General features: G+C 36.9%; 1 protein-coding gene across 1 annotated transcript in view; it reads left to right on the forward strand.

Annotated features, from left to right (window-relative positions):
- The window catches only part of LOC131073309 (protein disulfide isomerase-like 5-4), a 125251-nt gene that overhangs the window by 91273 nt on the left and 7233 nt on the right, over positions 1–26745 (forward strand). Inside the window, exon 12 of the mRNA XM_058009716.2 lies at positions 15914–16126. Within this exon, the coding sequence (XP_057865699.1) occupies positions 15914–16126 (213 nt within the window). The remainder of the gene's footprint in view (positions 1–15913; positions 16127–26745) is intronic.

Raw genomic sequence — 26745 nt, forward strand, 5'->3', positions numbered from 1 at the left:
GTATAAGACCCATGATAATGTTGACAAGGACCAATGGTAATGTTGATGCTATTTTGATTGATGTGACAACTGTGATCAAGTTGAATGCTTGCTTGGTCGAATAGTTCATTTGTTAATGCGTGATTTCATTAAAGCACAATGATTGATTGTTGTTGGATGTATGCTCAGCAATCTGTCTATACACAAAGGGGACCATTTATTGACAAAATGCAAAATGCCAAAGAAATTGTTTTTGGATTTTGATGTTTTTCACTTTGTAGGAATTTTGAGTTTTTTACAATTTTTTTTGTTCGTTTTTTTCAGCACTTTATTTGACTTTTTAGGGATTTTTTCAGGACATTATTTGATTTTTAGGGATTTTTTTCAGGACATTATTTGATTTTTTAGGGATTTTTTCAGAACATTATTTGATTTTTAGGGATTTTTTCAGGACATTTTAGATTAGAAAGCTCCAGTCCGCACGCAGGAATAACTCCAGTAATTGATCATGACAAAGGCATGCACCCAATGAAAATTTGACAGACATATACAGCGACCAGGACCAAAACATATGCACAAGGATTGGAAACCTTAGTATGCAAGACAATGATGTTGACCAATCACAGGCCTGGAACAGAATATTGGGTCAGGGCAAGGATAATCGTGATAAACCTGCGGGGGGACAGTACAGCTAGGAGTCATGATAGATAACGGAGCAATAGTCTTTTACACATGGCGCCTGTTTGCCAGGTTTTCACCACGGTACTTGCCCAAAGCGCCTGTTTGCTAGGTTTTCACTAGAAGGCGAATTATTTTTCTTTACTTTTGTTCTTTTCACTTTTTCACTTTTTTTTTTTTTTTTTTTTTTTGAGTTTTTTGATTTTTTTGTTTTTTTTTGTATTTTTTTGAGCTTTTTGATTTTTTTGTATTTTTTCAGTATCATATTTGAAGAATTGCTGACAGAAAACTATGTCCAGTACTTTCGAAGGTGCATGCTATTTACAGGATTAGACAGAGGTTCACCGTCTGGGGTTGCAAGCTGATATGCCCCCGAGCCATAGGTTGCAGTAACTATGAAAGGTCCAACCCAATTAGGCTCAAACTTTCCTTTGATGATGTCAGTAGATTGTGTATTCTTCGGGTTCGCCTTGAGGACCAAATCTCCCACTTCGAAGTGTCACCCTTTGACCTTCTTATTATAAGAGTGACGGAGACGGTTTTGATATGCTTGCAAATGTGTCAGGGCTGTCTGACGTTTCTCATCTAACATCTCAAGCTGATGCAACCGAGAGACTCTGTGCGTCTCATCATCAATCAAATGTTGCAGGGAAACACACAAAGAAGGAATTTCCACTTCTAAGGGTAGAATGGCTTCTGCACCATACACCAAGGAATAAGGTGTTGCGCCAGTAGGGGTGCGGATGGAAGTGCGATAAGCCCATAGTGCTGGATTCAACTGTACATGCCAATCTCGACCAGCGTTATTGACAACCTTTTTAGGATCTTAATGATGGTTTTATTGGATGCTTCGGCTGGACCATTACTTTGTGGATAGTAAGGACTGGAGAAACGGTGTTGGATGCGAAACTTTTCACAGAGTTCCTTGACATCTTTATTTTTGAATGGACGGCCATTATCTATGACTATTGCAAGAGGAACCCCATATCTGCATATGATATAATTCAGTAGAAACTTTGAAATTTGAACACCAGTGATATAGGTCATAGGGATAGCCTCGATCCATTTGGTAAAGTACTCTGTGGCTGTGATGATGAATTTGTGTCCGTTTGCAGATGTCGGGTGAATCTTGCCAATAAGATCCAATCCCCATTGAGAAAAGGGCCACGAAGATATGACAGAGTGAAGTTCTTGGGCTGGCGCCTGAATGTAATTTCCGTGTATTTGACATTTGTAGCATTTCTTGACAAAATCATGAGCATCCTTTTCCATAGTGGGCCAATAATATCCAGCACGAACCAACTTTTTAGCTAGACTCAGACCATTGAAATGGCCCCCACATATACCATCATGAACCTCGCGTAAAGCCGTTTGTGCTTCGTCAGAATCCAAACACTTGAGGAGGGTGTGGTCAAAGGAACGACGATAAAGAGTGTTAGCGATGATGACATATTTGATGGTTTGGCGTATGAAGGCTCGGCGTTGGTTAGAGGAAAGGTTAGGTGGTAAGGTTTGGGAGTGCAAATACCGATAGATGTCATTGTACCACAGGGAATTAGGACCAACAAGAACACACATCACATCTACTGTCGAAATTTCAAAAGAAGGGACAAGCAACTGTTCGACCAAAAATTCACATTTGTCCATATTATGGGGCATATTTAACATGGAAGCAATAGTTGCCATAGCATCTGCTGACTTGTTTTGTATTCTTGGAACTTGACCGAAATGGATATCAGTAAATTTTGTCTTGAAGAAATCCACCATATGCTTGTAGGGAAGAAGCTTTTCATCCTTCGTTTCATAGTCATCATTCACTTGACGGATGACTAACAGGGAATCTCCATAGACTTGCAAATGTGTAATGTGCCATTGGATTGCTACTTGGAGTCTTGTGACCAAAGCCTCGTATTTTGTAATATTATTGGTGCAATCAAAAGTTATTCTGTAGGATTTAGGAATAGCATCACCTTGAGGGGTGACAAACAATATACTTGCTCCTGAGCCAAATTTGGTATGGGATCCATCAAAATATAATTTCCATTCATTAGAAGATGTGACAGCAAAGACTGATTCATCGGGAAAATCAGTCAACATTGGATGATCATCATGAATAGGTGCCTCTGCAAGTTGATCCGCTATGATTTGTCCTTTTATTGCCTTTCTCTCAATGTACTCAATATCAAACTCACTTAGGATCATAACCCACTTTGCCAGGCGACCTGTCAAAGCTGCCCTACTAAGCAAGTATTTCAAGGGATCAATTTTTGCAACTAGCAATGTCTGATGATTTAACATATAGTGTTGAAGCTTCTGTGTTGCAAATACCACTGCTAAACATGCCCATTCAATAGTTGAATAATTTAGTTCATAGCCCACTAGTGTCTGACTGATATAATAAATAGCCCGCTCTTTGCCTTTCTCATCCTGTTGGACCAAGAGAACTCCCAGTGCTGTTTCAGTTGCAGAGATATACAATATGAATGGCTTCCCTACTATAGGAGGCATTAGAATAGGTGGCGACATCAGATAATCCTTGAGAGTTTGAAACGCTGATTGACATTGCTCAGTCCATTTGAAAGTGACACCTTTATGCAATAAATGTTGGAAGGGATGACATTTGTCCGCCAATTGAGCTATAAACCGATGGATTGACTGTAGCTTCCCTTGCAGACTTCTTAGTTGACGGAGATTGGAAGGAGGAGGCATATCCATTATTGCTTTAACTTTTTCGGGGTCTACTTTGATGCCTCTGTGAGAAACAATGTTCCCTAATAATTTGCCAGCTGTAACACCCAAGACACATTTCTTTGGGTTGAGTCTGAGCTTGTAGGTTTCCATTCGATCAAAAATTGGGCCAAGGATGGCTAAATGACTATCTCTTGTGACGGATTTGCATAATAGGTCATTAACATAGTCTTCCATCAAAGTATGCATAAAATCATGGAAAATTGTTGTCATAGCTCTTTGATATGTTGCTCCAGCATTTTTAAGGCCAAAAGGCATCACATTCCAGCAGTAGGTACCCCAAGCACATGTGAATGCAGTCTTGTGTTGATCTTCAGGAGCAATGCGAATTTGATTATATCCGGAAAAACCATCCATCAATGATAGCATCTCATATCCGGCAATCATGTCAACTATGATGTCTATATTCGGCAGTGGAAAGTCATCTTTAGGGCATGCTTTATTGAGATCCCTAAAATCCGTACAGATTTTGATGCCCCCAATTACTTTGCTAACTGGTACCAAATTTGAAATCCAATCTGCATAATCAATTGGTCTGATAAAGCCCACATCTAATAATTTTTTGAGTTCTACTTTGACTAAGAGAGCCACCTGGGGATGCATCTTTCTGAGTTTTTGTTTGACGGGCTTGGCATCTGATTTTAATGGTAAGTGATGAAGGACTAATTCTGGATCTAGGCCGGGCATATCTGCATAAGACCATGCAAAACTGATCTTCTTCTCAAGAAAGAAATTGACAAAATCTGTCTTTTCTTGTTTTGATAGAGAAGCAGCGAAATTAATGACCTTAGGGTTGTCAGGTGTACCCAAATTTATCTCTTCGGTCATTTCCACAAGCAATGTTGATTTATCCTGACTTGACGAGGGTATGTCCAATCTTCCACCTTTGGGCGCCTCAGAGAGGTTTTCATCCGCAAGTACGTCTTGTATTTTTACTTTTCCATGGTCAGAGAGCGCCTTACGGTTTTCATTCAAAGACTCATTCTTTTGATTTTTTACTGTTGCTTTTTCTTTTTTGTTTTTATGACTAGAAGATGGAGTTGTCTCCCCAAAATATGCTGTGGAATCTAAATCAATAGTAAACCCTGCCTTATGATCACCTTGTGGCATGCCTTCTCGTAGTCCAAGAAATTCGGCAATTGCTTTGTCATTTTGAAAACAATCTAATATGAGTGGTTCTTGTTGGTCATGTTGGATAAGTTGTGGATAGACAAGGGGCATGTCATCATCAGTTTTAAGGAGAGAGAGGGTCGAGATGGTAAAGATGTAAACGTCTGTAGTATCACTGTCTGAACTGCTCGTATTTGATTCGAAGCTTGGGTCCCAGAATGACTCTATCCAAGCATTAGGACACGTTTTGGATGGGGAAGTTATTTCATGTTTGTCTTCCATGGGCAAATCATCAGGGTCAAGGAAAACATTTTCAAGGGCATAGGAGCTAGAAGAAAAAGAACTCCACTCCCATTCATTGGAATCAGTTTTAGGTTGGGTATCCAGAGGTGTTGTTTCATCATCAGAGTCGCCCCTTTCCACACGTGGTCACTTTGGTAGACGAGGGTCCAATTCGCAATGGTACAAAACCTAATCCTAAAGTTGGATGTCGCATCTTGGGAATAATAGGTTCTAGTCTTCCTTTCTTGTCAGGGCCCAAACCACTGCAGCCATCATATCCCTTTTTCTGTAGTATAGTAAACCCTTTGCCATACCGCTCCACTGGCAACTTGACAGGTGGTGTATCAGTTGGATCCTTATAAAGCCAATCTATGACATCATCATCCAAAATTTCCTTGTCAAGTTCACCCCATCTTGTAAATGTAGTGGGGGGCTGATATTGAATGACTATCTTAGATTCCTTTTGCAACAAATGTGGTTTGCCATGTGATTTTGGAGATATCGGTAAATTCCCAATGAGGAATGTTTGAGCCATTGAATACTCTCCGCATCCTTGGTCCTGTATCTTCAGTTTTCCTTTGACGGCATCTAACAACTCATGAGGATCCACATAATTATATGAGTGGGCCTCTCTATTAACTGGGACTTGTTGCTGCGGGGAATCCTTTAGATTAGCACAAAATTGAAATGGATTACAATCTCCCGGAATTGTTATCTCAATCCCATTGTAAGGATATTTTAAACACTGATGATAAGTAGATGGAACTGCTTTCATTGAGTGGATCCCCGGACGGCCAAGAATCATATTGTAAGGGAGATCGAGGTCTAGGACCTGCAGGAAAGTGTTTTCTGTCACTGGACCAACTCTGATAGGCAATGAAATTACCCCTTTAGATGGGCGCTCAGCATCATCATATGCTTTGATTGTTATTCTTTTGGAAGAATCAATGTCATTTTCTGTATAACCAAGACCAATGACTACTCTCAAGGTACAAATGTTAAGACCTACTCCGCCATCTATCAAGACTCGTCGGATCTTGCAATTATGGAGAAAGACTTCAAGATGTAAAGGATCATTATGAGGGAGCTTATCAGGGGAAATATCGTTATTAGAAAAGGCAACGTGTTGGGAAATAGCTAGATGTCCAATTCGGGCTTGAAACTGGTCAACATCAATGTCTATCTGGACAATGGACTCAGTTAAAGCTTTATCTAGGATTGTGCGATGCATAGGGGACATTTTCAACAATTCAAGAATTGATATTTGTGCAGGTGTCTTCCCCAGATGATCTAGGAGATTATACTGAATTGTAGGAGTTGATTTGGGAGGAATTGCAGGAGCTCCTTTCAGGACTATTTTGGATCGACGAGTGGTGACTGCGCAAGAAGGATCTTGTCCCTTTATTCTTATGGTGGAAACATACTCATTTGACGCTTGAAAACAATTGATGACATTGTTATAACCAGTTTTTGCATAATTAAGATTCGCTGTTTGGGTAGAGTTTGAAGAAGACGCTTTACCCTTGTCATGATCAAGTAAAGGAGTTTTGAAAATTGTATGATCAGTGTTAGAGGTCGCATTGGACGGGTCTACCTCAATTACTTCTTGATCTAACAAGTCTTGAATCATATGTTTCAATTGAAAACGCGATGCGGTTTTATGTCCTTTTGACCGATGGTATTCACAATATGCATTATCATTCCACCAATGCGGCTTTACCAATGGTTCTTCCTTGACATCTGGCAATTTGATATAATTTGCTTGTATCAATTGTTTCATTACTGACTCAATAGGCTCTCCCAATGGCGTAAATTGTTGAGGGGGTCCATCCCTTGATCTGAAAGGTTTTCGTTGCTGGTTTTGTTGCTGACCTTGTTGTTGATTATACTGTTGGTATTGCAGCTGTTGAGTAACATTGCTTGCTTGTGTCTGATTTTGTTGCATAGCCGACACATTAGGAGTGCTCAATTTCTTTATCGTGAACGTAGGTTGATTTGCATTCACTGCTCTTGCGTCGACAACTCCATCATTAGTGACATTCTTGTTTTTCTACCAAAATCTATTTTTCTCCCCTGAATTGTTTGTGTTATCACTGTCTTTGTTGAGTTTAATGAGTCCCTTAGCTACAAGAACAGTTTCAATGTTCATTCCTTTCTTAATGAGCTTCTCAATGGTGCTAGGACTTTTCAATTTGAGCTCATACATCATTTCTGGGACCAAATTTTGAATGAATAAGTTCACTTGTTGCTCTTCAGGTATATCTAGGGAAGAACGACTGTACAAGTTTCGCCATCTTTGTAAGAAAGTCACTAATGGTTCACCTTGCTTTTGCTTGGTGTTGCATAAATTTGACATGGTCACTTCACTGTCAATGTTGAATGCGAAGTGGGATATAAACTTTTGAGCCAATTCTGACCATGTCTTTATGTTCCCTGGCAAATGCGAATACCAATCCATGGCTTGTCTTGTGAGACTACGGGCGAATAAGCACATCAAATATGTTTCCTCATAGCTCACTTCAGTACATGCTGCAAAAAATGCTCGAATATGGTCTTTTGGATTGCCGTTCCCTTTATATTTCTCAAAATTAGGTGCCTCAAAATGCTTAGGAAAGGGAGGCATGTACAAGCTCTTGTCAAATGGATTAGGACACAAATCTTGATCTGTGTATAATTTCTTTGTCCCTTTGGTTTCCAATGCGTCGACTTGTCGTTACAACTTCTCAAGCTGTTGTGCAAATGTGTCAGGTAACGAAGATTTTGGGAGTTCATCATTCACTCTTGGATGTACTCTTTGTCGATACATCCTGCTCTCTATTGGCTGTTGACGCTCTGAAATTGCTGTCTTTGGTGTCTCTGGCATATAAAGGTCTTGATACAGCTCTTGTTGCTGTGGTTGTGCCATGTTTTGACATTGACCTTTTTGCTGTGCTTCTTGTGGTGGGATCATCATTTGTAGCCTAGGTTGATATTGCAGTTGAGGGTGTTGTTGATATTGCATGGACATCAGTTGTGGTTGTGATGTATGATAACTTGTTTTGCCTGGCCCATATTGAGGCACATGTTGTTGTTGATGCTGACGAATCGGAATTCGCTGACTTTGTGTCAACTGTTGTTGTCTTGATGTAAATCCCATCATTTGCAAAAAACTTTGTTTGAGAGGTTTCTGTTGTTTCTCCTTGAGATGGGGGATGGCACTTGCATTGACTTGCTGTGTTGTTTGTCCAATCCATTGTGGTGGTTGCAAGTTTGAATTAACTTGTAATGGTGCAGAAGACACTGCAACGTGTTGTTGAATGCGATATTGTTGTTGTTGTGCATTGCTTGTTTGCGCATTCGATTGTGCCTTTTGTGCATTCCTCAATTGTTGCAACATTTGTTGTTGGTGCACACCACTATCTGTGGCTCTTTGTGTTGCCACTATCGAAGGTTCTGTCACAATATTTTGTATAACGGGTACTTGAGTATTTGCCAAACATATTGAACTTGATGGGACATAGAAACTTTGTTGCATTGTAGGATTGTTTTGAACATTAGTAAGATCAGGCATTCCAGTCGTAAAGCTTTCTTGCATCTTAGGTTTTGATCCACTGGCAATCATTTGAGGAATCGTTTCTTGTTGAGGGACAGTTGTCAACATTTGTGTGGCCATCATTTGATCTTGTACTAAAGGTGTTGTATTAAATAATGGATTGTTTATTGTTTCGAATGGTGACTTTTGTGGAATAGTCACTGTCAGCGTTTTTGAAGCACGTTTACTCATCAAGGTGTGTTGAGGTTCTTGTTGCACATTTTCTTCGTTTGGATGTGGAGAGAAACTTAACAGCTCACCGCCTTGTTGTTTGTGCACATTAATTTGCTCACTTGAGGAGGTCATATTACTCATCATGTCAAGATATTTTTGTGGGAACATCTTAAAGACCTTGTTCAAGAATTTATCCATCTTTTTTGTCAACTTTGGATCTTTAAGGAACATATCAACATCATCGGAAGCATCGGAATCTGATGAAGAATCTAGTAAAACATTTGGATGTATTTCTTGTTGAATACCTTGATCTGAACCAAATCCTTGTGAAAGAGTTTGTTCCTCATGTAATGTTTGAGTTTGAATTTCATGTTGCAGGTTCAGTTGATTCCAGTCAAAAGGTACATTTTCCCTTGGTGTTGGTGGAACACTTCCATATCCCGGTTTCATGGGTACAAACACTGGCTCATATAACGGAGGTGGTCCAAGTTGAACCATTCCATATTGTGGTAATGATGTGTTTGACGAACCTTCAGTTTGTACTATTTGAGTAGGTTGAAACTGTGAGTTTGATACGTTGTCAATGGGTTGATATGTTGGTTCGCCCATCTTCTTAGATTTTGACCTTGTTTCAACAGGCATGTCACTATGCAAATGCAATATTTTTGGAATTTTTTGATTTTAAAAGGATGATGTATGATATGCAACTAAATGCAACCTAAATAGATGAAAATGCAATCTATGGCAAGAATGCAACCTATGTTTTTGTTGTTTTTCAAGATTTGGACAAACTTTTTGGAATGCAACCTAAAGACTCAACCTTGGGAAGTTGACATGAAGCCAAGACCTTAAAGGACAAAGGACCAAATGACAATAGGACAAATTGACAATGTCTCACCTATATGCTTGGATACTAAGCTAGGTTTGACAAAAATGATATTAATGAAAGGACAAATTTTAGACAAGGTCAAGACTCCCTAACAACCAACTTAGGGTATCATCCAAAGTTTTGATTTTTCAAGTTTGACAAACCAAATATTTGAGACTAAATGCAAGAAGGCAATGATTATGACAATGACTTAGGATATGACATGAAAATCATCTAAGGATATGATATGACAAGATGAAGCCAAGACAAGATGACAATACAATGATAAGGATATGCGAAGACCAATGACTTGGAATATGCAAAATGCAACCTAGGCAAGACCTAATTTTAGCATGACAAGGATAATGCACGAATGTCACCTAAATGGAAATCTATCATGGATATGACAATGAAATGCAAACTTAGGGAAAATGATTTTGAACCTAAGTGCAAAATGAGGACGCGTGCAATGAAAAGGACTAAAATGAAGGGAGATGACAATATGTCCTAGGACCTAAGTTGGACTATGCAAAACCTAGCGTAAAGTGACATGAATTTTGAAACAAAGACATTCAATGTTTTGACAAGCCATGTTCAAATGTTGGATGAATACTTGGACAAATTTGGACTTTTTGGATTTTGTTTTTGAATTGAAGGTTGTTGATTTTGAAAACCCAAGTTGATTATGAGCACTTTTGAAAGTTTGTTTTTGATTTAACTTTTGACAATCACGGAAGACAAAATGTTTGTTTGACTTTGACTCAAGACAATCAAGCACATTCACAACAAATCCTATGGCTGGCAAGGGCAATATCTGTTGAATCCTCTAACCATAAAATACAACACTCAGCCGGATAGCTAGACGCTTGGTAGCACTGGCTCCCCCTTACAGTGCACTCACTTGTCGGGCATACCAAGCTTCGAGTTCAAGGGGCATCACTTCCCAAGAACTTACTATCTCTAACTGAGGAGTACATGAGAGGTGTCTTCGGCATGCGCGTATCACAACGCCTGAGCCAACAGATAGAAGGATTTTGGCATCTAAAAACAAGAGATTCTAGTAAGGGCATCCGTTCGGGTGGGTATTGATCTGGCGAATAAATCGTCGCAATACCATTCCAACACCCGTTGTCTACAACTTTCGTTGCATCCACAGTTATTTAGAGTGGTTCGGAAGAGCTTGGCTTTAGCCCGTCACCACTTTGGGTCGTTCCTTCTCACCAATGCCTGTGCGAAGTGCCAGGCAAATCGGGAGGCAAGCCCAACTATAAGGCTTAAAACATACAATCAAATTGAAAACAAACAAAGCATGCATGGTGTTCACTATCCTTTAAGAAACGAAATGTGCAACTACTTTAAAAATTGTGCAAGCAAGATGTTTTAATGTGAGTCTTTGATCGCGTCCTGCATAAGATTTGTTAGTAGTTGCATTTTTTTTGGTCTTCATCACACGTAACGCCAAGAGGCTGCACAGAGAATTAGTACCAAAGAAAAACCCTAACGCAAGAAATAGATTGCAAACAAACAAACTTGCAAGAAAAACAACTAATTTTTACCCCTGTTTCTGGCCTTACACAGGCGCAGATCTCATCAACACAGGCGCAAATCTCATCAACACAGGCGCAGATCCCTTCTACATAGGCGCAGATCTCATCTACACAGGCGCAGATCCCTTCTACACAAGCGCAGATCCCATCTACACAGGCGCAGATCCCTTCTACACAGGCACAGAAGTGTCCAGAAAGCTCTGAGTTGCCCAGTTTCTTGAGTTTTTCACCTGCAAACAGCTCAAAAAGCACTCAAAACATGGTTAAATGGTTAGTTCACGTCGGGTTCACCAAAATGTAGATCAAGAAATTTGGAAATCATCAAAGCAATAAATATTAGCCAACCACAAGGCCAAATTACAATGAAATAAATCCTAATCCAATCAATGAAAAATTGAAAACAAGACATTCAAAATAAATGAAAATCCATCACCAATGTCTCTTCCAATTGACCTCCATTGTCCTTCTTTCTCCTTCAAATTATTTTGTTTGTGGATCTCACCTACAAGTGCAAAATGCAAGTATGAAAGCAAGCAAGATTGACAAGATGAAAATTGTAGCATAAGGATACTAGAAGCATGGTCCTTTGATCTCAGAAACTCATCCAATTTATAGACAAATTGGAGAGAGGACAAGATTAGCATGAAATTGATATTAGAGGCAATTGATTTCAAAAATGGCAAAATTGAGTTGAAGGAAGAAGGTTATGACACCTTCTATGTCATGAATTATGACATATTGCCAATGCAAAGGTTAGAGGACTAAAAGCCTATGACATCCTGCCATGCCAATGGTATGACGCATGAGAAATTCATGCTTCCACCGAAGCACAAAAATAGGGAGAGACTAGAGAGGAATTGATTAGGTGGAAATTGAATTTAGCAAATTAGAAAATGAGGTGGAAATTAGGAATTAGGAAAATTAGAAATGATGAAATAGAAATTAGATGAATTAATTAATAGGTTTTCATCCATTAATTAATTCATGAAAGAGACTTAGGACTAAATAAATAAAATTATTTAACCCACAAAGAAGAAGAAAAGGATTAAATGAACAAATCATAAAACCCTAGAAATAAGAGGACAAGGAATTAGGTCAAGACAACAAGAAATTAATGTAGGTTCGATCATGATTCTGATTGACAAAGGACCAGTGTTGATAAATGATTGAGATTGGTTGACAAAAAATCAATGACAAATTGACCAAGATTGACAAGGAGACCAAATTGATAGGCGCCAATTGACGAGGAACAATAACTAATCGATTCAATTTGACATGATTGAAAAGGACAAGGATCAATGACAAATCGATCGCAAAATGACAAGATTGACAAGAGGACAAAACCCTAATTCTATTATCGATTAGGATTGATGATGTCCAAAATGATGATAAAGAAGCACGCACATTGATTCGACAGGATAAGATCGACCAAAATCATGACTGAAGATTGTTATCAACAAGACCTAATTCGAAAGCGAGAAAAATGAAGAATGCAGAGGAAGGACTCGATGCTTGCAAATGATAAAGACCAAGTGCGCAACATAGAAGAAATGTTAATGTGACGCAAGAACCCTAAAATAAGGCAATGCGCAAATGTTAAAGTATGACTCCACAAGCGTTGACCATTTTTAGACGTCTACAGTATCGATACTAATATTCATGGTGTTCTTTTTCTCCTGAAGATTGCTGCATTCTCCCATCTCTTCAGCTACTTCCAGTGCCGCCAAAAATGAACTCCCCGTTCGTGAGCCAAATATGGATAAGAGTTATAAACAAACTATCTTCCATCTTTGCTACGTAGCTTCCCTTGTCTCTTTTATACATGTATGCAAAGGCAGCAAATCTGACATGCGTCAGATTTGTTCTGCCATTATGCGTTTATTTACTAATTATTTAATAGTAATTAGTATTAACTGCAAATTAATATTTTATTTAATAGTGTATTATTATAGAGATAAATGTTATTCATTATTCAATAATATATTTTTTATATTTTAATTGTATTATTATTTATTATTAAATTCTATTTTAGAGCGGTATTATCATGTTTTGATTATTTAGATGGGACATCACAGGGAGGGGGGCCGAGGAGGGATTGTGTGAATTAGTATAACAACAATCTTTACTTTTTCAAACTTAATAGCATAGGCATATAAATTGCACCCTAATAACAACATTAGATGCAACAATAACACAAGTAGAATACATGATTTACATGGAAACCCTTGCTAGAGAAAACCACGGCAAAATATTGCTTATATAAACGTGTTTCAGAAACTTTGTAGGCACCAACCTACCGGAGTCATCAACCACCACTTATCTTTGTAAGCACCAACTTAGTAGAGGCACCAATCCCCTCAACTCATAGGCACCAACTGCCACTCTTAGGTACTAGCTTAGTGAGAGGCACCAATCTTTCCCATATGAGGCACTGAGCTTTAACTTAACAAAGTCTTGTCTTCTTGAATATACCTTCTTTAGTAAATGATGATCAATAAAATTGCCTTTATTAAAGATCTTGTAGATGTAAATCTTTTCACAAAATTTGATACAATCATTTCCATATATCTTCCTTTTAGATCTGCATTTACTTCTTTTTCAAATCTGCCATAAAACCCTCTTTAACTGAATAAATATCTTTGTATCTGTATGGACTCTTCTCAAATCTTCATTTATTCTCCTTCACAAATCTGCATATAGATGATCCAACATTTTTCACACAAATGCTCTCATTCACAATTCTGATTGCGAATCTTTCACATATATTTCTGCTCTTAAGATCTGCTAAAATCGAATGATATTACATTGTATTCCACACTACTCACATTCTTCTTACAACTAACAATTACTATTTATACCTTCTTGCCTCGATGAAGAGAGGCATCCCTTTGAATAGAGATGACCCTTTGAAAAGTCATTATCTTTGTTAACAAATCCTTTATACTAATATTTATTTTCAAATGCTATCTCAAAGATAATTGTTAACTGTGCACCCTTTCACGTTACCGTAACTGCTGCCTTTTATGAACTTCAATAGTAACTACTTTGCTGCCTTGTAAGGAATCGCTGCCATCCTATAATCTTAATCACCGCCTTTCACAAACTCCTTTGATATTAATTGTTTATTAACTTAATTGCTGCCCTTTCCTTTTTTTTTTTTGTCTTACTCTTATTTTGTTGTATCTGTTTTTGTCTTGTATAGTTTTCTTTTGATCTCTGTCCTTTATTGATTTGTCTTTGCTTGATTGATGCCTCTTAACATATCTTTGTTTGTTTATACTAATGATAATTGTTATTATCTATTAAAATGTAATTGTGGCTTATTCTCTTCAAACAATATACCAGTGCTTTCTTTGGTATTGCTTTGGTGATCAATCATATTAATCTTTTCCTTGTTAAATATAATTAAAACATAATCATTGCTCTCATAAACTGTAATTTCTCTCGTTAAATCTCAATGATATTAATTCTCCTTTGACATCAATGATAATGATGGCAACTATTTTGTCTATCAATCTTTTCTATATGAACTCTTTGATATCGTTGGTAGTTAATTCAACAATCTCGCTCATACACTTGACATCAATGACAATATGTCTTCTCACCTTTGACATCAATGCCAACTTCCAATCGTCTATATACCCATGACATAAATTACAACATTAAATCGTCTGTATACCTTTGACATCCATGACAATATTTCCAAAAGAACATTGGAACCCTCCCAATGCATTAGGAAACCTATATAAAACCTTCAGAACTGGCTAACACCCATATTATAGGATGGTGTGAAACTGAGGACATTACATCCAACTTGTATGTGGTAAGGTGTGATTTGGTAGGTCTTTGTTTTCTTTAGAGCTGGAGTTATTGAAAGAAAATTAATTTTTAAATATGGGGTAGTCGATATAAAGAATTCTAGTTTGTGATATTGACAATGGAGATCTAAGTTGTTGTGTCTCTTTCTATAACCTAAATCAAACTTGTCCTTTATCATTGGTATGTGATCTCAATCCTTGTGAGGGCTACGAGGGACACCTTAAAACTGCTTCAACTTTGTGAAAGATGGATATCTCCTGGTCTGATCCTCATGGTTGTTCTATTCCCTGAAATGATGCTAATTTCTTGCATGAGCTTGACATCCTCATGCAACAAGATGTTATTGTTTGACACAAAACTTGTGGAAACCTGTACATATGTATGTTGGTTTTCCAGTCTGATTTGCTTCAAAATGAGTTCAAAACATGTAATTTGATTGTGATGAATATCGAGCATTGATTCTCCCAGTCTTGTGAATTCGCAGCTATAATGACTTTTGCTGAAGAAATCTATCATCAAGAATTTGGAACATGTATAATAATTGTGCACTAAATCTACTGTATACGATTTGACAACTTAGATCTTGTAAAAAGCTTTCAAGACATGAATCTCCAAGTGATCCAATTCAATCGAAGGGTCATCATATCCCTGAAAAAGATCACCAAGTATAAACTCACCTTGTATCCAGATGTGAGAGAAGAATAATCCATCTAAATACATTTGGAGGACCCCACAAACCTGTATTCATTCAAGTCCAATCCACCATATTCAATACATCCAATATTGAATATTGATTTGCTGTCTGAGTTTGTTTTATATTGGTATGTTCATTATTTCATACATGTGTGTCATTGTGGATATGCCTTGTCTGTGTATGCAAATATCTATGCACACCCATATCAAAAAATGAGATGGCCATATGCGGAGAATCCAATTTTGGCCTGATTTTTAGGTTTACTAGTTGAAATGGATGAAGCCTGCTTTTGCATATATATTCCTTTGCAAATTGAGATAACTTTTTGTTTTCTGTTCTCTAATATTTCCATAAAAATCTGTCTGGAGGGAAGCATCATTCTGTCGTTCTTTCCAATTGAATTGAATTGCAATGCATAGTCTTCAACCAATTTTTTGGTGCAGGTGCCTGGAAACCTTATCATATCAGCTCACTCTGGATCACATTCTTTTGATGCTGCAACAATGAATATGTCACATGTCATCAGTCAATTTTCTTTTGGGAAAAAGCTTTCTGTGAAATTGTTGAGGGAAGCAAGTCGTTTGTCACCTTATGTTGGTTTAAATGTTGATCGGTTGTCTGGGAAATCCCATATTACAACTCATGAAAATGTTACGGTAAGTATGTTTTAAGATAAACACAAGCAAATTTTTTTGTTTTCATTTACTCTCTTTGTGATCCTCTGTTAAATTTTGGTGAGCTGTTTATAGCCTTCTCATATCCTCAGAGAATTATTTGACACTGGGCAAGTGTGTTTTATGTTTTTTTCAAAACGGAAAAGAGAAATTAATATGATAATATCTTCATTATACCAATGTCTTTTGTGAATAAATCGGTGCTGCATTCTTGTATCTATTATAAGCATTGACAAGCTGGTTTCAGTGGAGGGTGGAATTCCACAAGAAGCTACTATTTTGAGACCAGATTGCTCTGATCTTTATGTTAATGTGAATTTTGGTCTGTTAATATTAATGATGTATGCCCAATGTAAACATAACTTTTCATATCTAGTATTATGGACTCACTAGAAGTGCTATTTGTTGTTGCGGGATCCATCTGAAGCCTTTGTATCACCATTCTCCTAATGCATGGCTGTGATCTGTATGTTGATCTTAATGTGAGTTTTGCTCTTTTAATATTAATGATAAATGCTCAATGTAAACTTAACTTTTTATATCAAGTATTATGGACTCACTACAAGTGCTATTTGTTGATGTGGGATCTATCTGAAGCCTTCTTGTATCACCATTCTCCTAATCTATGGAATCCTTTATATTTTAATTAAATTCTATTAATGTGAACTGCTCTCCTTTTGCTGCTAGTCTTTCAAAATATATGGATAACCTAGAATATGGGTGTTGAATTATTCTCCATACCACTTCCGCCTAACTCATTACAATAGTTATCATGTATATCATTGGTAGGAAATGCATAGGTTTTTATTGATGACATCTAATATTTGTGGTTTTGTTATCAATTAAACTGAATCACAAATCAATTTCACAAAAGATACTCTGTTCAGGAAGCATTTATTCACACTTATCTTAATGTTCAATTACGTAAAATTTTATAACTTGTAGTGTTAACTAAGATGTATGAATTTATATGTGGCCATTGTGAAGATAGCTTTTATAGCAAGAGGTGTCTACTAAAAATCTGGGATCCATCTGACTGATTTTTGTCTTCTCAGTCTTCTCATTCACTGCATCCATTGCCTTTTGAATGTCCACTCCCTGAATCTTGGGGTTGAATCCATTTGAGCAATTCCTTTGTGCCCAGTCATCTCATGTTGCATCCATTGGTTTTGGAACATCCACTTCCTTGATTCTAGGGTTGAATTGCTTTCTTCATCTTGCGATTTGCACTTTGGACCATCTGCATTGCCTCTGTAAGTTGTGATTTGCCTCTCTTATTGGCTGCTCTAAGCTCTAGTACTTATTGTTATTTCTGTGCCAACTTAACCTTCTCTAAGTTTGTCAATTGAGCTTGTTGGGCAAGGCGTGCTTGAAATCTTTGCCCTTGTTTTTCGAGCTTTGTACAGATTTTTAGTAGTATCCGCTTCATAGATTTCAGCTGTAGTTGCATGTTGGGCAGCCATCTCTGTTTGTAGTATGAGATGAAGATAACAAAATCTGTTCCCAATGGAGAGAAGCCAACTACATTTCGTTTGAGAAGTTCTTGTATTCAGCCACCCATGAGAGATGATGATTTTTATAAACTCAATATGACACTCTCCTACAAATTATTGAATCTGCCAAGTTTCCTAAGACACCAAAGGAGAATGGGAACCATTTAGTTGTACCATCTTAACTACCTCAGGCATCACTTGTGCCATGGGCTCTAAGTTTCGTACACCTTGTAGTATCATACAAACTGGATTTCTAGCATTTGACCTTGAAATTTGGATGGAAATCATTTCTTTTTTGCTAGACGATGTACTATGTGGGTCTAAATTTGTAGACGATAAAATATCCAAAGGATCATGCTATTGGTTTCGGTTCGTCTCTTGCTGTGTTGAACTTATCTCATGCATAGTGCTATCCTATATGGTTCCTCAACATTCAACTTGAAGAGGGGGCTCTTCTACATCTTGTGGGGGGCTTACAAGGGGATAAAGCAATGTATCTGCAGGAGCCCCTAGTAGACTCAGGCATTTGTTTGAAGTAGGTTGAGAAGAGATGATAGTTATTTCTCCTCTTCTCAACTTCCTCTACTTTGTTGTCCTCATCTTAGTGGGTGTTGTTTCTCTAGATGATGATTCAGTTGGCATCAGTTTTTTTTATGTGAAGTTTGCCCACTCCTTGGTTCTTCGCCCTTTACTTAAGCCATTGAATGCCAAGAGACTTCCACCTAAAGATGGATGGCCAAGTGGAATTATAAGTCACAACTGGTGTGGAACTTTTTATTTGGCAAAGAGGGAACTTCTAAGAACAGTCCATTGGCATGCTGTATCATATAGAAGCCTTTATGTTTTAGGCAGAGAAATTTATGGATTTGGAGGGACAAGATTTTGGCCGATTATGCACCTCCCTTTTGCGGAATCGAATTATCTAGTCATTCATCTACACTGCAATATCATATTCCTGAGTACCTCCTATAAATCTACTCTTCATCAGGTTGAAAATGCATCGGCACCCCTCATTAGCGAAGTAATCCTTTTTCAGCCCATGGTTCCCCATATTTTACGTATCATAAAGCTCTTTGTTGGACAGATCATCCTTGCAAAGTGTTTGAACAACAAGTACTTTCTATGCTTTGTGATACCAATGGTGGTTTATTTAATAGAAAGCCCCATACATGGCACCCCAAACGCTCTAAAAACTGTCAGGGGTGTGTGTGATTGTTACTTTATAATCCATTTACTGAACCATGAGTTCTTTCTTTCCCCTATCATAATTTGAGACCATTTGAATCAAATAAAGCTCAATGTTTAGGATCAAAATAAGATGTCTGGAGCATATTGTCTATTTGTGTTGAATATTTGTAAACTTTAGAGGATGATAGTCAAGATTATTTGTCCACCATAGCTGACATTCAGTAATAATGAGGCTCTCTAAAGAGATAGCATGTGTAGTATTTATTCCTTCCCCTTGTGCAGCTCGACTCCCTCTTTTCTTTGATGCCAAGTGTGTTCTATGATGTGGTTCGCACCATCTTTGATCCTACAACAATTGTAGAAATTGGAAGTAGCCAATCTTCCCTAGTTGTAACATATTTTTCAAAAGCTTTATCCAATGTTGTCATCCATATTTTTGGTATATGTGAAGAAGGGGGCATATTAACTTGTGCACTTTTCCCTTTATCTAATATTACAATCTTACCGTTTTCAGCCATGGCCAACACTACTTGTATGAATCTTGAGTTTTCTACCACAAAATATTTGAAAAAACCTCTAGCTAATTCAGAATTACTTTTACGGTTACCCTCTTTTGGTCCTTGAATTCTTTGTGGTATAAGGCAAGTGAATCAACTGATTCTTGTAACCTTGATGAACTCTTGTGGGCCATATAGGTAGTTACTTAAATTATTAGCACAAACTTTAGTGTATTGCAATGTACTGATTTCTCACATAGATTGTATGATTGACTTTTCTTCATTAGGACATATGGGAAAGTGGCACACTACATAACGGTGTATGACAACATGAAAAAGGTTGTAGGATGATGATGATGAAGTAGTGGTTGTATGATTTGATTTGTCAAGCATGACCTATAATGAAATGCTTTTGAATAGGTCGTATGATGCAAGGGATTAGTAGTAGTTGTATGATCATAAATAGAATTGTCAAAAGAGATTGTGTGATGGAAAAAGCCAATAGTAGGTACCATATGGGGTAAAAGTCTAGCAGAGGCCATATGATTAGACTTAGGATTGTCAAATGCGACAATACAGTGGTTGCAAAGGAAGAGGCCATATAGTGGAAACTTAGTGAAGCATTCATATAGTGGAAATGGTTTGAGCATGCAATAGACTAGCTAGGTCATATAGTTGGACAATGAGAAGGTATGGTGGGCTAGAATGCAATTTTGTCAAACCCTTCACGTTCTCTTCTTTTGTCCTTTTGATTGAATTTCACAATATATTTTTGGACCCATGTGGTATTTCCAATATTTAATTTGTGCCTTCTATTTTTTCAACCCTCTGCATGGTGCCTTTTCCTTTGTTTTTTCTCAAAAGTCGGCAGTAGCTGTGTTTTAACTTCACTTTCATGTTGATTTATACAATGGGAATTTGTCCCTTATAATATTCTTTAGAGCAACACAAAATCATTGACTCAAAATCAAAGATTTTAATAGTTTCTCTATTTCTAATCATACCTTAAATCAGCATTAATTGAGTTTGGTTCCATTGCTTTGTTTCTTTCAATGAAGTCCTCTAGGTCACTTATATTTATGGCTTCCTCTCTTAATTGATAAATTTTTAACTTTGAAATATTCATTGCATCCTTACGCATTGTTCCATCTAAGTTTTTCTAGTCATATTGACCCATTGCCAATGCTTCCTAGGTTTCAAATGATCCTAACCATGCTATTTTGAATTTATCTGGTTTTATTTCACTCTAACCATTACACTTGAGCACAAACATATGAGGCTTAAAACTAATTCTCTTCAAGTGATTCCCATGTCAATATTTCATGCATCTTTTCATCACTTTTGTTTGCCATTGTGCCATTATTTTTCATTCATCCAACTTTTTCAACTGTAAGATTTTCTTTCAAGCTCTCATCATCTCCTAGTCGATTTTCCATAGCTATCCTTATACTTGGCACCATATATTCCATGTGTATCATTGCTGCTTGACCATAAATTAATTGAAATGGTGTATGATGAGTAGTTACTTTTTGTTGTTGTCTAGTAAGCTCACGACATTATTGATAAACATTCCTCACAATCTGTGCCTTTGACGCTGCATGATTTTTGAATGATTATAATGAGTACTTTTGTAGCTTCAGCTTGGTTGTTTGCTCTTGCGTAGTATGGACTTGGAAGGGTATGAAAGACCTTGAATTTGTTTATCATTAATTGGATTACATGGTTAAGGACATGTCCACCGCTATCACTTGTTATTTGGATTGGAATTCCAGACTTGGTAACTATCTATTCATAGATAAACCTAGCTTTGCTCAATGTTGTGTTGTTTGGTATGACTCATGCCTTGCCCACTGTCATATATTTTGTGGCCATTGCTATGTACTTGCACCTATGCATATGGTTGAGTTTTAGTCTAGCTCCTCTTACTCATATAACTCTTACAATTGAGATGGGTGGAGTGACATGAAGTCTCTTTTCAGGGGTTTACCCACTTGTTCGGATGTATTGCATCAAACTATCCACTCAGCCCTATTGTGAAGTGTTAGCCAATATAGGCTTGTCAAAAGTTTTTTGTCATATGGCATTGGGCCCCATATAGCCACCTACAAGTCCGTCACGTGCTTCAACTACACCTCTTCTTCACACATCACATATCTTTGTAGAACATGATCCAGACCCTTTTTATACAATAGTCTATTATTTAATTGAAATGCTTTTGTCTTTAAGTGCTAACCTTCTTTCTCTTGGTGTCATGTCTTTCGGAAATGAGGATGTAGACAAGTATTCTCCAATCTTCTTGTTCCATGCTAGTACCATAGCTATCTAAAATGGGTGGGCATTGGAAAAGTCTTCATTTACCCCTTTAGTTAGTTCTCTTAATTAAATCAAGACTCTTCTCTAGCCAGCAATCTTTAGATGATTCATCTCCAAGCTATACCTTTCCATTGTTATATTCTAAATATTTTAAGAACCAACCAAGATGTAAGGTTTGTGGAAAGAGGCACTAGAGTCTATCAATGACACAACATCTGATGGATGTGTGGCCAAGGCCACAACAAAGGCATCACCGTCATCTTGGGGGGACTCTTCAGGCTTATCATTAGCATCACTCTTGTTTTATCCTCCTTGTAGTCTCTTTTGAAATGGCTAGGCTTGCCACAATTCCAAAATTTTTCCCTGGTCTTTCTTGGAAATTTGAATCACAAATTGGATTTGGATGTAGAATTGTTTTTCTTTTTGCCCTTCCCTTTGGATCTTCCATGAACAGATAGGGCCTCCTTAGGTGAGTTAGAAGTTTTTCTCTGCATCTCCTCCAAAAGTAATGATGCAATTGTCTCATCCATTTTGAATTTAAAGGCAGTAGTCCCAGTTGCCCTCACCAAGTGATCCCATGAGTCTAGCAAAGAACATAACAAAGTCCTGCTACATTCCTCCATCTTTATTCCAATAGAGTGCAACTGAAACACAATCATATCCTAAGTATTTAGATGTTTGGCCACAAAACCACCATTTTCCATCCTAAGGATATATGACTTCTTTCTTAATAAAAACTTGTTTACCAGGGATTTAGCCTGATAAATCTCACCTAGATTCTTTCGAAGGCTCATCACAGTAGTCTCTTGATGCACATTGAACAATACTGAATTGGCTAAATAGAGTGTAATGAGACCTTTAGCTTTTTGATCCATTGTGTCCTAGTCTTCTTGTTTCATTACAGTTGGTTTGGATCTGAATATTGCAACCTATAGACTTCTATCCATGAGCATATCCTTCATCTCAAGCTTTTAAATCTCAAAGTTTGTGCTTGGGAACTCCTCCATCTCTATCCTTGATATGCTTGCCATTTTTTATACAACGATATATTTTTTGTGCAAGCTCTTAATTCAAAATTAGTACAAAAAACCCTTATCCCTAACACTTAGAATCATAGGTGACCTTGTTGTGATAGCAAATTAAATTGAAGCAAGGTACAAACCACATTTCATATACTAATCTATGAGAGGAAATATGAGCAAAAAATGAACTAATCACACAACTGAAAAGGAAATAAACACAAAAGCAATATCCATAACAATAGTGACTTACAAAGGGAAAACCCTTTTGGGAGAGAAACCCACACTCCAAAGCAATTCAATGTCTGATTTAGTATTCAAATGTTACAATACGCTTGCAAAGTCTAACCCTTTACACAGGTATCACCAACTAGAGATCTTGAGTAATTTTGTTAGCATAACAATATTTATGACACTATTAGAACCTCTATTTCAAGCACTCAATCAATAGGAGACAAAATACATGAAACTAATAATTGTTAACTAGAAAATTATGAATTAAAACCACCCAAAATGTGATGCCCAAATCCCTAGTTAAAATCGAACATCCAAATCCCAAGATGAGTCCATCGGCTTAAAATAACATCCTTCCACCTGCCATAAGTTCATCATAATCTACTCACCAATTTGAGAGCTCCATTTTATTATCTCCATTCAAAGATGTCTAATGACACGTCATAAGTTGGTCAACAAGTGCAACTCTCTATTATAGCTGTCTTATGCATCATAGATTGTTTTACATTTCTAATGTTGGAGAGGCCATTTGGGCTCTTTATTTTTTTAACTGTAGAGCTCAAAGGGATTTATGTAGTGGTTATCAAGAAACCAATGTTGAACAACCTTGAGTATTTATTTTGGCAAAAAATGACCTGTATAACCTAGAAATTGAATTTTTTGTTCTATGACCCAAAAATTGCATTTGTGTAATCTTATCATTAGGTTCAAGGTTGAGACATTTTTCTCAACATCTTTGATCTGTGTAATATTCTACTTTTTGGATAACCACTCCCTTAGTCCATGTTTTAGCTAGATTGTTTTAGGGTCTAGTTTGTATTTTTAGTGTTTTTAAAATTTTGAATGGCTTTTTGCTTGGTAAATTGAAAACTTATATGACTGATGTCCTAACATCCCTGGGAGAGTGGAGAGACATTATGACATCCCTTGGCTGTCCTGGGGATGCCAGGGCAGTTCCCACCATCTGCAACTTTTTAAGTTACCAAAAAACCTATACATATTAAAAAACATTAAAAAATGCAAACTTGCCGTAAAAAAGCCTAACTAATACATGAAATAAGAAATGCTTATCTACAAAGAAGAAAATTTCATAGAACAGGTAAAAAAGATGTTTGTGTTTCTCTGTGGTGTTATTCAGTTAAAGAGAAGAATACATTATTGTGCACAATTTGTGAATTTTATTCATTCTTAGAGCTCTTTTGTTCAAGTTTTATGATGTTTTATGTTTGAGTCTTTTGGTTGTGGCAATTTTTAAAAAAATATTGGTATTGAAGAATATGGATATGTTGTAAATGTATTTTCTATAATTTATATCATATAGAATTTTAAAAATTGAAGAAATATTTGTGTTGAGTAAACTATGTCTAGATAGAAAATGGCCTGTAGTACTCCAAAAACATGTTGGATAGTTAATTGATTACAACATCAAGATGTCCATGCCTTATAGGTTTCGTAATGAATCAACCCTATACATTTGTGTCTTGGATTTGTTGGCATAGTTGTCATTTTGGCTAGTGTTTTTAGACTAATTACTAATTACGCTTAATATTCCTTAGGCACAAGTTTCAAGCTCTGTTTATTTTTTGGATAAATAAAACATTGGAATTATATTGAGGATTACAAAATACCCAAGAAGCAGAAAACTGTTTACTATAATAGTCCTGATACAAAATGCTAAGAAATACCTAATTGGAACTATTAGAAAATATGGAACACAAGCAAAATAATATCACACAAGATAATACATCTTCGATTAATGAATTACATACTTTTAGGAGTTTTAGCTCCTACATTATGGGAACAACTCACTAATTATTAGAGTTGTTTTAACAACTCAACAAACAAACAAACAAAACAAAACAAATTATCACAAATAGCTACATGAGTTGTGTTAACAAGTCACATTATGTGAACGCTAACAATTCGCTTTCCAACATTCCCCCCCTTGTGTGATTATGGTAAGAATTCACACCCTTCATCTACAGTAAACCCAACTCTCGTGTGTCATGATCTTGATTCAAAATGAAAGGCACCTCCCTTCAACCTTTCATGGTTTTGACACAGGTTTACCACAAACTTGGACATGAACAGGAACCCACTCATCTGTTCATCTCATGTGGTTTTTTGGATCCTCCCACAAACCCTTTCAAGTTCCATGAATTGCTTTATACTAGTGCTTTTGTTCATTACAATATTTTACACTAAGGAGTTAACATAAGAAAATAACCCACATGTGTCACTCGATCTCCAACAACAAAGGAAATTTTCATTGCAACTGAAGATGGAATATTGATGTTATATCCCCCCCCCCTCTCAATTGTGAAATTTCCAATTATTAAAAAGCATAGAAAACAAAAGCGCACTTTACAATAGAAAATGAAATGCCACCAGAGCTGATAAGAGGCCTCGTCGTTGGTGATTGACGAGAGGATGTTGAGTGTCCTCCTTCCTCCATTGCCGCCTACCTCCAATCTTGGATTATTTAAAGCACATATTCCTCATCACTAGGACATGACAACTCTTCATTACTGGCATATTCTTTCCAATTTGTTTCTTCAGCCAAGGAAGCATGATGATCTGGTTTATCATCTAGTAGATCTTGTGCCCTCTTCTTGCAATTTAAAATTACATGTCCTATTTCATTACAATAGAAATATTTGATTTTTTCTTTTGAAGGAATATTCTTAGATTTGTACTTTCCTTTTCTTGCTTTGTTATGTACAAATAAGACCTCTTCTGATTCCGAGTCTTCATTATGATCAAGTAGAGTAGATATTACTCCTTCAAGACTAATGGTTACCTTGCTTAATGTGAACACCATTCCAAACGTATTTTTAGGCAAACTATTCAGAAGTATTGCTTTGGCATCATCATCTTTTACTTTCTCATTAATCCCAGCTAGCTGATTTAGGAGAGAGTGAAACTTAAAGATATGATCTGCCATTTTTGTACCTTTTTCCATCTTCAATCCGTACAATCTTTGCTTCGGATCCAAAGAGCTTGTTTAATGACTCTCAAATCTCTTTTGTCGACTTCGCAAAATCTACATGGTGTAAATATGCTTTTGATAAGTCAAGACCGACAGTTTCTAAAGCTTTTTGATTCTTGATATTCCACTTAGCAAGTTCATCTGCATCAGTTGGTGTGACTGAGTTCGGTTTGACAACATCCAAAAGATCCTTTTCTATCAAGTGTAGCTGCATCTGTATTTGCCATGTATGAGAGTCTCTACCATCGAATTTCTCGATGAAACTTAATTTATCCATGACTAAACTTTTAATCAAAGGTGTCGGGCTCAACCGATAATGCACCTTGACTATAACACTTTTGACACAAGAACAATTGATTTTAATTGAAAAAACTTATCATTAGACAGCAAATCTAAGACATTACTAATGACTTGATTTACCACTAACTCATTTTAAGACACTATAAGAACAATATCAATTGGACACTATAATTAATGAATTGTAAGAAAGGACCATATTAAAAAAAGATAATGTTACTTAACTTCTAAACTATGACACAAAACATAAACTTCCAATTAATATACGAAGGCACACCAAAAAAGGATCCAAGTCGTTGTGGTTGGGTAGCTGAAGAAGATCTTGAATATATGAGGTCGCCGAAGATCACCGTGAGCAAATCACTCGCAACATATGCATGGAGCACTCCGCAATCAATTCACGCATGCAATGCCAAAGCATAACTCTGTCAACCAAATAGCCACACTTAAATCTACAAAATGATAGTAACCCACGAGATAAGGAAATATGGGAGCCTCAAGTGCCGAGCACAAAATAGAAGCTCGATTAATGTGAGAATGATTCTGCGCTTTAAGATATATGCAGGCCTCT

Source organism: Cryptomeria japonica, chromosome 5 (assembly GCF_030272615.1).
Source record: "Cryptomeria japonica chromosome 5, Sugi_1.0, whole genome shotgun sequence".
In the NCBI taxonomy this organism is placed as follows: domain Eukaryota; kingdom Viridiplantae; phylum Streptophyta; class Pinopsida; order Cupressales; family Cupressaceae; genus Cryptomeria; species Cryptomeria japonica.